A 12,835-nucleotide genomic window follows, 5' to 3' on the forward strand; every position below is an offset into this window, starting at 1 on the left:
CATATTAGTAGATTACACAAGAGTTCTTTTTCTTATACTAAATCTTACTAATTTTCTGCCCGCTCGACCGGTTTAAAAAAAAGCCGGTCGGCAGGCAGCCGTGCCTGCCTGACTCGAGGATGACGCGATTACTGCTGATAAACATACCTCGCCATCGCTTGGGAGCTGACAACACACAAGCACAAAGTGATCCACAGCCGGCATACACGCCTATTAGCAACGGGAGCTTGTTTTGACGATAGAGCCGAATCGCGCCTACTACTATTACATAGCACATCAGCACCAGTTTGCACAAATTGGGGGTCTGGCTGGACGACGTAGCACTTGGCTGGCGCAGTTCCTTTCCAACCATCATCCCTGGTGGCGGTGCGGTGTTCCGGTTTCAGTTTCCTGATTTGAGTGGTCACTCGATTTTGCTTTTTGGTGCGACAAAATGGCTTTGGTCCGATTGCTAGGCGCGGAGGTATGTAAATTATTACTGCCAAATGTGCATAAATGGGTTCGGGACTTAGAGAGGAATTATTGTTCAAGAACATACGATTATCAAAGTTAACTTATGTAACTCGAAATTAACGTATTAAATTGACGTTGTAGAATATTCACAGTTTCCGTGTTGAGTTAGTGCGTTTGTAGGGAGAATATTTATAGAAAAGTTTCAAGTGTATGTCGTATGATTTCGGTTCTCTCGTGGCAGCGTACAAGTTTGAGTTCAAGGCCAGATAAATATTCGCTTCAAATCAAGCCCGTACGAGCATCGTTGCGTATTATGTATCTCTAATTGTAAAGATCTCCATTTAGAGTCTATTCTATATTGAAATTACCATATTCAAAAATCGTGTAAAATGTGAATATTGCAACAGGTTCACAATTTGACCATTTCCAGTTTTGTAATTATGGGACGTCCATAAATTGCGCAACGCTTAGAATGGGTTGAATAAAGTGTGACGGTCCTTACAAAATGTAAAATGCTTCATACAAAAAGAGGGAGATATAACCGGATAAGATTTTATGATTTGATATTTTTGCTTTACATTATTAATGGATATCCCCTTTCCAAAAACATGTGCCAATTGTTCGCAAGGCAATTGAATAAAATAAATTATTTCAAACCTGCACACAAAATTTAGTCAGTGTTTGACTTTGTAACAAGAAATTATTTGATTTAATTTTTTAGTTAGAAATCCAAGCAAGGCCTGATCATAGTAGGTAGTGAAAATGAAACGTGTCTGTCTAGTCTAGATGAGGTATTTGATAAAGGAGTGATAGCAACGATTATTATTTCGTAACAGTCGACCAATCGACGAAAAAAGAAACTTTAGAAGAAAATGCGATCAGACTGGGGTTTTGTTGCTAAACACCCGATGAAAGATTAAACATCAGTTTCTTTTTTTTTGCACATTTTTTTATACTAGAATAAATCATTTTGTTATGTAATCATATAAAATTTCGATTCAAATATCGTGACATCAATATCTTAGGGAGATACATAAGTTCAATACCTACTATAAGAACTTGAACCATGCTCCACATTTGAATCGAACCAGGATCGTGTGCAAGGGTGCTGACCTTGCTCATAGTTGTAACTGATGAGGCGCATTTGAATTCTCTATATCAATCAATTTAAATTAGCACAATGTACGACTTAAATTGAATTCTCTGTTGTGAGTCTCGTTTGGTTGGAAACGAAGATAGCTGAAGGCATACCTAGATTTAGGGTAAAGGAACATTTTTTGGTCAGCCACAATCCCTTTGATATACCAAACTACTATATTTCTGCTCAGCATCGTTCGTTGATGAATATGTGAAAAAAACCTTGAAAGTCAGGGGCTATGCAGATATTCGAATGGCAGATTTTTGTGATGTGCTACGTTTTAGTTTTATCTGAGCATGTGAGTCGTAATGGCGCTTCAGACACTGATAACATTCTGTACTTTGAAGATATACAACTGTGATGTGGATATTTGAAATTATCCTAAAGGTAGTATAACTTCTTGGGAACCTTTTCACGGATTTGATTGCCAAGAGTAGAAGATACGGAATTCTGACACGAAAAATTTAGAGTTCCGACCTATTTAAAATACGAAATACGGCGGAAAAGATTCCGAAATGCTCGACTACCTTAAACTATCATAATTAATTCCTAATTTTTCGCACTTCTTTGCAAATTTGAAGATACAACTCGTTAATGTAATTAGGAAAATTGTGGTACTGCGTTTTTGTCGTTAGTCATTTCATTCTATACACAGTCGTTTTTTATTAATCGGGGGCGATACATCGCTTCATCGTAAAATGCAACACACGAAAAAGGAGAGTTATGCAACGACATCATGAGGTCGGGTGCTTGAACTTGTGTCCAGTTGTGTTGTGACTGAAGTGGCGCATTTGAATTGATTGCTTGGGCTATCAATTTGAACTCCCAGCCGTGAACGGCTTTAAGCTAAGAATGGCGGAAGTAAATATACATTTTTATGGCTATTATACAATACACATATGCGTGTGCGTATCGACGCATCACTTTTACATTCACCAAAGGTACGCATGACGTTTTATTTATTTTTATTCAATGCTTTGAAAAAGCAATCGTTTTATTTTGAATATTTGAAGATTTAATTAGAATAGAATTACTTTAAATTTTGTAGTTGTCTTAGTTGGCGGAAAATATGAAAAATTATACATCTAAATAATCACACCACTTGCTTTATGTAATTTTCTTCTTCTTCATCTATGGCTCTACATCCCAACTGGAACCTGGTTTGCTTTTCAACTTTGTGTTCTATTAGCATACTACAGATGTTAATTTAAAGCTGTTCTATGCCCGCCATTGCATGAGTAGGTATCGTGAATCGAACTCGTCATCTTCGGATTGGCAATCGCACGCTTTTGCATGCAAGGCTAACTGGATACCCCTTTATATAATTTTACCGTAGAGCAATATAATGTCGACATTTTTTAGATTTTAACTCTTAGTCTTACAAATGGTTGGGATTCTGCAAAACCGCACCAAGCGGCTTTTTGACTGACTTGTGATATTTTGTTCGTGCAAAATAAACGGAAATCATTTCACATCAATTCATGTGTACATTTATTGGATATCCCTTTGTTATATGTTAAAGGGTTGCGATTGGCGATCAATTAAATCTGCTAAACGCTTGGTGGGATATGAACCCCGGCCAAATGGCAACGGGTTTTGCCCCAGCAATGAGTAGCGGCATTAGCTTCATGTACGCGAATACTCACCATTAGAAATGGGGCAATTGCTCCGAAATTTTAACTCATGTATTCATATTAATATGTATCACAAATGGTCAATTCGGCTGTTAGAAAACAATTCAATTTCTTATTAATTTGGGAAAATATGAGTAAAACCTTGGAATACAAAACGGTGATTTTTCGCTGTGATTAAGTGATTATTTTTAGCTGATTTGGCTGACTGATAGATAAGATTTCAAGGTTTTCAGTTAGGTTGGCGAGCAAAGACGTTGTATTGGCAATTTGGGGACGAGTACGATTCTAAGTTAGGCATAGCATCTTTTTATGTGGAAAAAACTCTCGTATTTCTTTACGATTGGCATGATGAACAGAGTTAATGAACTATTAGGAAGGATTGATTGATTGATTGAGATTGTCGTCAATGGCAAATATATTTTTCGAATATTTTTTTAAAATTTGAGCTTTTGAAGGTCATTTTCCCCTTTGTGTCACCTTAAATGTGATAGGAATGTCTAAATTCAGTTTTATATGGAAAAATGTGATCTGCTTCAAATAACCATAGAACAATATTACAATTATGTCAAATCTTTATCTCTTCTTTGCAAAATTCGGAACCCCATGTGATTATAAATTGATTTACCGTTTTCTTTCCAGTGCCGCAATGCCGTACAACGCAGCTACAGTACCGCCTCGGTCCCAACGACCAAGATGTTCATCGATGGAAAGTTCGTGGAATCGAAGACCACCGAATGGATCGATCTGCATGATCCGGCCACCAACGCGGTAGTCACGCGTGTTCCCAAGTGCACCCAGAGCGAAATGGAATCGGCAGTGGAGTCCTCGAAGAAGGCATTCAAGGTACGTTTTGGTGCACGAAGGTGATACAAAAAAAATGTTATTTCACTGATTAACTTCCATCCTCAGACATGGAGTCAGACCTCGATCCTGGGCCGCCAGCAGGTCATGTTCAAACTGCAGCACTTGATCAGAAACAACATGTCCGAGATAGCCAAGAACATCACCATAGAACAGGGCAAGACTCTGGTTGATGCCGAGGGTGACGTCCTTCGTGGATTACGTAAGTCTTCTTCATTACATAAACCACAATCAGAATTTAGAATGCTAACTCTCTCTAACCACCGTCCACTTAACAGAGGTCGTTGAGCACTGCTGTAGCATCACATCTCTGCAGATGGGTGAGACGGTGTCCAACATTGCCAAGGACATGGACACCTATTCGTACACTTTGCCATTGGGTGTGACGGCCGGTATCTGCCCGTTCAACTTCCCTGCTATGATCCCGTTGTGGATGTTCCCAGTTGCCATTACCGTCGGTAACACCAGTATCATCAAGCCTTCGGAGCGTGTCCCTGGCGCTACTATGATGCTGATGGAAATGCTGAATGAAGCTGGCTGCCCGCCGGGTGTGGTCAACGTTATCCATGGAGCCCACGATGCCGTCAACTTTATCTGTGACAACCCGGCTATCAAGGCCGTTTCCTTCGTTGGATCTGACCAGGCTGGCAAATACATCTACGAACGTGCTGGACGCAATGGCAAGCGTGTCCAGTCAAACATGGGTGCTAAAAACCACGGAGTTATCATGGCCGATGCCAACAAGGAAAATACTCTAAATCAACTTGCCGGAGCTGCCTTCGGTGCTGCTGGTCAGCGCTGCATGGCTCTGTCTACCGCCGTATTTGTCGGAGAAGCTAAGCAATGGATTCCAGATCTCGTTGAGCGCGCTCGCAAACTGAAGGTCAACGCTGGACACGTTCCCGGAACTGATCTGGGCCCAGTAATCTCCCCGCAATCCAAGCAGAGAATCAACGAACTGGTTGAGTCTGGAGTCAAGGAAGGTGCCAAGCTTGTTCTTGACGGACGTTCCATCAAGATTGATAAGTACGAAAATGGTAACTTCGTTGGGCCAACCATCTTGACTGACGTGCAGCCCAACATGAAGTGCTACACGGAGGAAATCTTTGGCCCGGTGTTGGTGTGTTTGACCGTTGACACTTTGGACGAAGCTGTTGAGATGATTAACAACAACCCATATGGCAACGGAACGGCCATCTTCACCACAAACGGAGCCACCGCCAGGAAGTTCGTCAACGACATCGATGTCGGACAAGTCGGTGTCAATGTGCCAATCCCAGTCCCGTTGCCGATGTTCTCTTTCACTGGATCCCGAGGCAGCTTTATGGGCGATTGCCACTTCTACGGCAAGCAGGGAGTTAAGTTCTACACCCAGACCAAGACTGTGACTCAGCTGTGGCGTGAGGGAGACGTTGCCCACACCAAGGCTGCCGTGGCAATGCCAACAATGAAGTAAACTAGGGAAAACCGGGAGCGGCGATTCGGGTTATTATGTCTTCCAAGAAATAAGTCGTGTGTGCATTTACTAGATTAAAGAAAAAAAAACATTTACTGCATTTAAGATATCTAATATTGAGTTAAAATAAAAGCAACCACCTCAGGCTACAATTACTGAAAGCGGAAGGTTTCGTTTATATTTTCTTCTTAGGCTGACCATACGTAGGGGAAGGTGGGTAGACTTGATCCCCGGGGAGACTTGATCACCCCCTATTTTATCGAGAACTAAAGTAGTTTTGTTCTAGCAAATTTGTTTTGTATAGATCCTCTAGACAAATGACCTTTATGTGGTGAGTTATTTTTTGGATTGACAACCTTATTTATTCTGCAGGGCGGTTTGTATGTTTTGACCTTCCCAAAGATTTTTTTATTGGCCACGCGAAATTTGAACAACTTTTCATAACAATGACCAAATGCTTTCGTTTTTTCACAGCACAAAGCCATAAATATGCCTTATGATCTGTACTAATGAAAATGTCAACACTACATCAAAGTTTTAGGATATTTGGTTTTGAAGTTATTACCTCAATATGGGGACACTTGATCCCCCCTTAGTCATCCATACAAAAATTTGGCGAAAAAATTCTAAAAAATATAAATCTGTTCTCAGGCTTCTATTTTTTTTGTAGATTTGACAGATTTGATGAAAGGTTGGCAGGAAAAATTATTTATTGCGTAGATATCATAAAAAGGGGATCAAGTCTCCCCAAATTTTAAAATTACATGTGATGTCGAATTTAAAAACAAAAATCGTTCATGAATACGCACAGCAATTCGAAAATTCCGCGTATTTTGAAGGAAAAATATTTAAAAAATCTGAGGGCACCTTTCTAATTTTATCAAAGCAAGTTTTTGGAGAGATATCAATTCCCCCCGAATATTTTAAAAGTCGATTTTTGACAGCACTCCAAAAAATCGATTGGGTATCAATAACAACAATAATTAAAGGACTGCCATACATCAGTAAAGTTAAATACTATATTTCTTAGAGAGTCTGTGTGGAAATCGCGTATGTTTATTTACTTTTGGCTGTGATACATCGGAAATCAGAAAAGGGGATCAAGTCTACCCAGTCTCTCCTACCGTATTTAACGGGACAGTCCCGTTTTTCAGACCATTTTGTGCTGTCCCGTCGTAAACTAAAAAATCCTCAATTTTTTCATTGATGCTGCCAAAGAGCTCCAAAATATTGTTCGAACAAAATCAATATTTTAGGCCGGAATCTAAAATCAGATACCTACATTATATGCCGTTTTGTATTTTCCATTGATCGCTTTTCTTAAGGGTTTTTATTGTTAATGACTACAAGTGCCTCTCCGGAGGCATTTTTATTTTCATTGGATTGAACGGAATTAGTAACTTGGTAGGCAAGTATTTTCTTAAAATCAGGTCACGCCTCAATGTCAATAAGACACGTACGTACTTTAGGGGTAGTTTATACATCAGGAGCTTGTCTGCAAATTCCGCTCCCATGTGTATGGAACAAAACACAATCAGGTGGAAATCTCCGAGAGCTGTAAACCAGACTATAAATTGTCCAGAATTTTTTTTATCTTTCGCGACGAGTCCCGGTTTTTTAGAGCACATGGGAACAAAATCAATGGACAAGATTCCCAAGGTGTGAGACTACTTTTAGCGTAATTTAAATTAATTTTTATCAAAATGGACTGTGAATAGGTTAAATTTGACATTTATTCTCATACACCGACCATATTCGAGAACATTATTAAAATTACATTTCATTAATGTTCCTTCCTTGTTGAGATTCTTCCCACTTATATTCGTGAAAAAGGGATTTGACACGGGAAATCAATAATCCATTCCTAAAACTATGTTTTTCTCAACCTTCTAATGCCTAAAACCGGTCTTAGGCCTGGTACTTTGATTATTGTTATTTCCAATTGTTATTTGTTATTTCCAATTGTTCAGAATTGCAAAAGTTTTTGATATTGGTCAATAATAAAATCCTTAATGCATGTCAAAGAGTATGTTCACCGATTTTTTGCAGGTACTTTGCCCACAATATTTCAATATTATTGCTGCCCTACGTGCACCAAATTTTAAATCGATTTCCGTTGCCGCCCTCTCGTAATCCTCATTCAAGTTTTTTAATTTGCATCGTAATCCAGCAGGATTCTCTTCTCAATTTCGTTTACGCATGAGCTAAAACGAAAGCAATCATCCGGGCGAAAACATCCCGCGCAACTATAACCTGTCTTTTCCAGATCTCGATTTGGTCCTGGCATTATAGAATTTTCAAGAATGTGAATACACCGATCGTCTGTTTGCTCGCCAATAGTTTGAAAGAATTCTTCGGAGTTCGAAACCCAGTTACGGATCTCGAATCCGCCTTTTGCATGAACATACTTCACTTCTTGAGCCCGCTTCACCGCTTCTTCAACCGTGTCCACACTATCGAAATAGTCATCCACGTAGTGGTTCTCTACTATCGCTCTGGCTGCTTCTGGAAACTGCACCGCATACTCTTGCGCGTTACGATTCTTAACGAATTGAGCTGTACAAGAGGAGCTGGTTGCTCCGAACAACGTTACGTCTATAACGTAAACCTTTACTACTTTCGATGGACTTTCTCGGAAAACAAACCTTTCGTGGCATTCAGGATCGGAGAGATTTTAAGCCTCACGAAGCATGACGAGTGGCATTGGATATCAACGAAGAATAATATTGCAGATGACCTGATGAAATGGAAGAGTATCAGTTGTTTGGAATCTAACGGTCCATGGTTTTGTGGCCCATGCTTCCTTTATCAACCAGAAGATTTGTGGTCTAGGCAAGAAAAGGTAGAATCAAATACCACAGAGGAGATCCGAGCTTGTCTGTTGATGCACGATTCTGCGATAATAGAGTCAGTCATCGATGTGTCGCGCATTTCTCGGTGGAAAGTACTTGTTAGAACAGTAGCGTGCGTCTACCGTTTTAAGTCCAATTGCGAAAAGAAGCGAAAAGGTCTAGCAATCGAAGCAGTTCCAGCACCGTCGAGGATGCGACAAATGGTGAAGAAACCTATATCAGCGATAGTAGTACCACTGAAACGTGAAGAATATCAGAGAGCGGAGACGTATTTATGGCGAGCGGCTCAAGCGGACACAGACGGGGAAGAAGTGAAGACTTTGAAGATGAATCGTGAAGTTCCACACAGCAAAGTACAGGCGATAGAGAAGTGCAGTAGTCTGTTCAACGACAGTCTATTCATGGATGACAGGGACGTACTACGAATGGAAGGCAGAGCAGCCCAAGGTTCATTCCTGCCCTTCGAACTCAGGTTACCTGTAATTTTGCCCAAAAAGCACCCTATTACCCGAAGGCTGCTAGAGTATTATCACCAGCAAGCGGCTCACTCAAATTTAGAAACCGTAGTCAACGAGGTCAGGCAGCGTTTTAGAATTACTAATCTTCGATCGGAAGTCAAGGCTGTAGCGAAGGCGTGTGTATGGTGTAGGACGAAGAAATGTTCACCGAGGGTCCCTAGAATGGCTCCACTTCCACTGGCTCGTATTACCCCTGGTTGGCACCCGTCCAGTTTCACTGCTGTGGATTATTGCGGCTCATTTACTGTATCTCTTGGACGCAGGTCGGAAAAACGGGGAAGGAATGATAGATGCACGAACCCGGTGGAATTTTAATCCTCCTAGTGCGCCTCATATGGGAGGAGTTTGGGAGCGGCTAGTGCGGTCAGTAAAAGCGGCGCTGACCGTACTAAATGATGGTAGAAGGTTAACAGATGAAGTGCTGCTGACAACGTTGGCCGAGGCAGAAGATCTTATAAATTCTCGTCCGCTGACGTACGCCGGTTTGGGGCCGGAGGCAAGTGAAGCTCTGACTCCAAATCACTTTGTGAAGGGCCCTGAGTTAGCTACGGACAAGATTTCGCCAACAGCGGATGCGGAAGCATTGCGGGATATTTACAAACGATCGCAAGCTTTGGCGGACAAGCTGTGGAAGCGATGGCTAGCAGAGTATGTTCCTTCGATCAATCAAAGATCCAAGTGGTATGCCGATACTCCACCAATCTGCACCGAAGATCTAGTGTACATAGCGGATGATGGAGCTAGGAAGAGTTGGACACGTGGCGTAATAATTGAAGTGTATCCTGGAACGGACGGGCGAGTGCGACAAGCGCTGGTGAAAACATCGAGAGGCAATTTCCGGCGGCCGGTGGCAAAGTTGGCAATGGTTGAAATCCAGCATCGTAACTCTGGTGCTACAGAGGGAAGCCCACCAGAATTACGTGGAGGGGGTATGTACGCACCACCGAGCATCTAAAACCCCTGCGCTAAATAATTGGTAGCAAGCTACACTGATGGGTGAAAGCGAGGAGCAGGCAAAAGTTTGGTAGGTGCATAATGGTCACTGCTTTCAGAACAGTTTATTTTGAGCCAGAGAAAAACCATCACAACAGAGTAGATTAAAATTAAATTTCGAAATTTCCCATTTTTTTTAATGTTACGTAATTACGTTACGTAATTTTTTTCCTTCGTGTTTTTGTCCGCATTTCTTTGAAGAGTGAACATCTAAATAAATTTAAAAAAAAAGTTTCTAAAAGTATTTCTCCACAACTAACTTAATACAATAATTCTAATTTCTCAAACGAAAAATGAAAATTAAATCACTAAATTTTGAAATTTCCACAGCTCCTGAATTTTATCATAATGTTTTTTACATGTCCCGTTTTGCGAGCGCTTTTGTCCCGTTTTTTCACCGAAATGATCTGGTCAGCCTATTTTGTAGGTATATTAAATGTATAATGCATAAGCGACTAGGCGGCTGTGTGGGTATGGAAAAAGGGTAAGTTTCCTTCAGCGTGTAATGCTCCAGTAGTGTCTTATCACAGTACTATACTTTGACAGAATAATGAACACGCGTTCATTCCGTGTAGGTGTAATGACATTTCGCGTTGATCTGTCGATGCATCATCATGACTCTTCCTCTTTTCGGTGATAGACCACCACACGAGCAGGACGTGGGCATCGAACAGCATCCGCTAGCTAACTAGTGAATTGGCGGGTGACTATTTCCGAACTCCACATTTGGCGATCCGTGCCAGGATTTATTGCCACCCAGGCAATAAAGCAAGTAAGTAAAAATTAAATCAGCCATTGCAATGGCATTGTGAGAAAAAAAAAAGTTCGAACACAGATCCGATTTTTTTTTCCTGCGGTTGGAAAAATGGCTTACTAGATGTCGCAGAATTTAAAGCGAAAAGATTGAAAAAGTGTTTTTTTTTCAAGAGTGGTGCGTGTGCGTGCCAATCACGCGGTCAAAATGATATTTTGAAGTGAAATTTAAAGAGCTGGATCCTGAATGCCACTAGAGGAGATTTTGTACACTGAATGCCACTAGACGGGACGTTTAGTGAGGAGATTCTTGATCCTGAATGCCACTAGACGGGAAGTTTAGTGAGGAGATTTTCCGATAATGAATGCCACTAGACGGGACGTTTAGTGAGATTTTTTTTATACTGAATGCCACTAGACGGGACGTTTAGTGAGGAGATTTTGGACACTGAATGCCATTAGACGGAACGTTTAGTGAAGTGATTTTTTGATAATGAATGCCACTAGACGGGACGTTAAGTGAAGAAACTCTAGATACTGAATGCCACTAGACGGGACGTTTAGTGAGGAGATTTTTTGACACTGAATGCCACTAGACGGGATGTTTAGTGAGGAGATTTTTTGATAATGAATGCCACTAGACGGGACGTTTAGTGAGAAGATTTTTTGATACTGAATGCCACTAGACGGGTCGTTTAGTGAGGAGATTTTATATTATTGGTGTTGAAATAACATGTCTCGAGTTAGGACTCCTGTCGGCAGTACGCAATGTGATTGTGTACCAGACGGGACGTCTGGTGTAATATTAATAGACGGAGTTTGGAACGTATTTGAATTTTTTGTTTTGAAACGAGACAAGACGTTCGTTTGCCAAATTGAGTGAGGCTAAATGGGGGAAATTTGGTCGGCGCTTGCTTTGCCACAGGTTGAGTTAAGACTCCTGTGAGGGTGATTTCAATCATGCGGATGCTCGTTGAGAGAATAGTATGTGAACAAGGAACGATTGAAAGTATACGCCTGAGAAGAGTTGCCTTATGATGTGGATAAATTCTTGTGTAACATAACTTTTGTAAATTGCGATCATTTAAATGACAAGCTTAATCGTCGTTTTAAATAAGAATGAGAAATTTTTGTTAAACAAAAAACGCAACACTGGCATGCAGTGGCCAAAACATTGGTTTGTAGGTTTCACTTCAATTTCGCCTCCAATTATTCTGGAAATATGTGGAAATATGCTTGGCTGGATTTATCTGGAATGAAATTGAATCCGCGTTTTTAAATTTTTATATGGTATTTTTGCTGTAGACTCCTGATGAATGAAAGAGGTGTAGCAAGATCAGTATTTAGATAGTAAAGTGTTTTGGGAGGAGATTGAGGAAGCGCAAGGTTTATAACAAAAGAGTTGTAGATCAAATAGAGATCTCTTGTAGCTACTATAAAATGCGTTTGAGCCGAATCTTCTCGCGAGCTCCATAGTGCTCATGGCAGAGAGTACCTATTTGTTGAATATTTTTTAAAAATTAGTTGTTTTTTGAAAAAAAAAAGGATGATAATAATATGGGGTCTCCAGTTAGCCTTGCGAGCAAAGGCGTAGGATTGCCAAGCCTGAGATGGCATGTCCGATTCTCGGTCCGGTCTAGGAAGTTTTCGGATGAGAAACAATCAAACATTCTCATCTCCCTTGGCATAAGATATTCATTGTACTTGAAACACAAGATACATACTCATACAATGGCGGGCATAGGAAAGCTATAAAATAATAACTGAGGAAATGCTAATAGAATACATTGTTGAAAGCAGGTCAAGTTTCATTTGGAATGTAGAGCCATAGGAGAATAAAAAGAAGAAGAAGAAGAAGAAGGATAATTATATCGTTGACCTCAAGAAGGCTCCGTTTCCATTTTCGGCTGATATAGACGTGGTCGATTTGATTTTCTGTAAAGCCGTCACTGGAGACCCACGTGACCTTGTGAACCGGTCGATGAGAGAAGTGCGATTCCCCAATCACCGTGTCATCGTTACCACAGAATTCGGCGAACAGTCTGCGTTTTCGCTCATTTCTCCGAGACCATGACCCTTCGGAATTCTATCTACGACGGCATTGAGTTGGCTGTAGAAGTTCTCTTTTTCTTGAAGATCGACAGTATCGGTTGGTGAATAAAATTGGATTATAGTAA

The 12,835-nt window shown here is 40.7% G+C and overlaps 1 protein-coding gene across 1 annotated transcript; it reads left to right on the top strand.

Moving 5' to 3' along the window:
• The first annotated feature begins 203 nt into the window (after positions 1 to 203).
• On the top strand, positions 204 to 5,709 carry LOC134219096 (probable methylmalonate-semialdehyde/malonate-semialdehyde dehydrogenase [acylating], mitochondrial). Its single transcript, XM_062697790.1, has 4 exons — positions 204 to 463; positions 3,865 to 4,068; positions 4,135 to 4,288; positions 4,365 to 5,709. Exons 1-4 carry the CDS (start codon positions 434 to 436, stop codon positions 5,540 to 5,542), a joined length of 1,566 nt encoding a protein of 521 aa, XP_062553774.1. The 5' UTR covers positions 204 to 433; the 3' UTR covers positions 5,543 to 5,709.
• Positions 5,710 to 12,835: the final 7,126 nt, after the last annotated feature.

This window comes from Armigeres subalbatus, chromosome 3, assembly GCF_024139115.2.
Source record: "Armigeres subalbatus isolate Guangzhou_Male chromosome 3, GZ_Asu_2, whole genome shotgun sequence".
Taxonomy (NCBI): Eukaryota; Metazoa; Arthropoda; class Insecta; order Diptera; family Culicidae; genus Armigeres; species Armigeres subalbatus.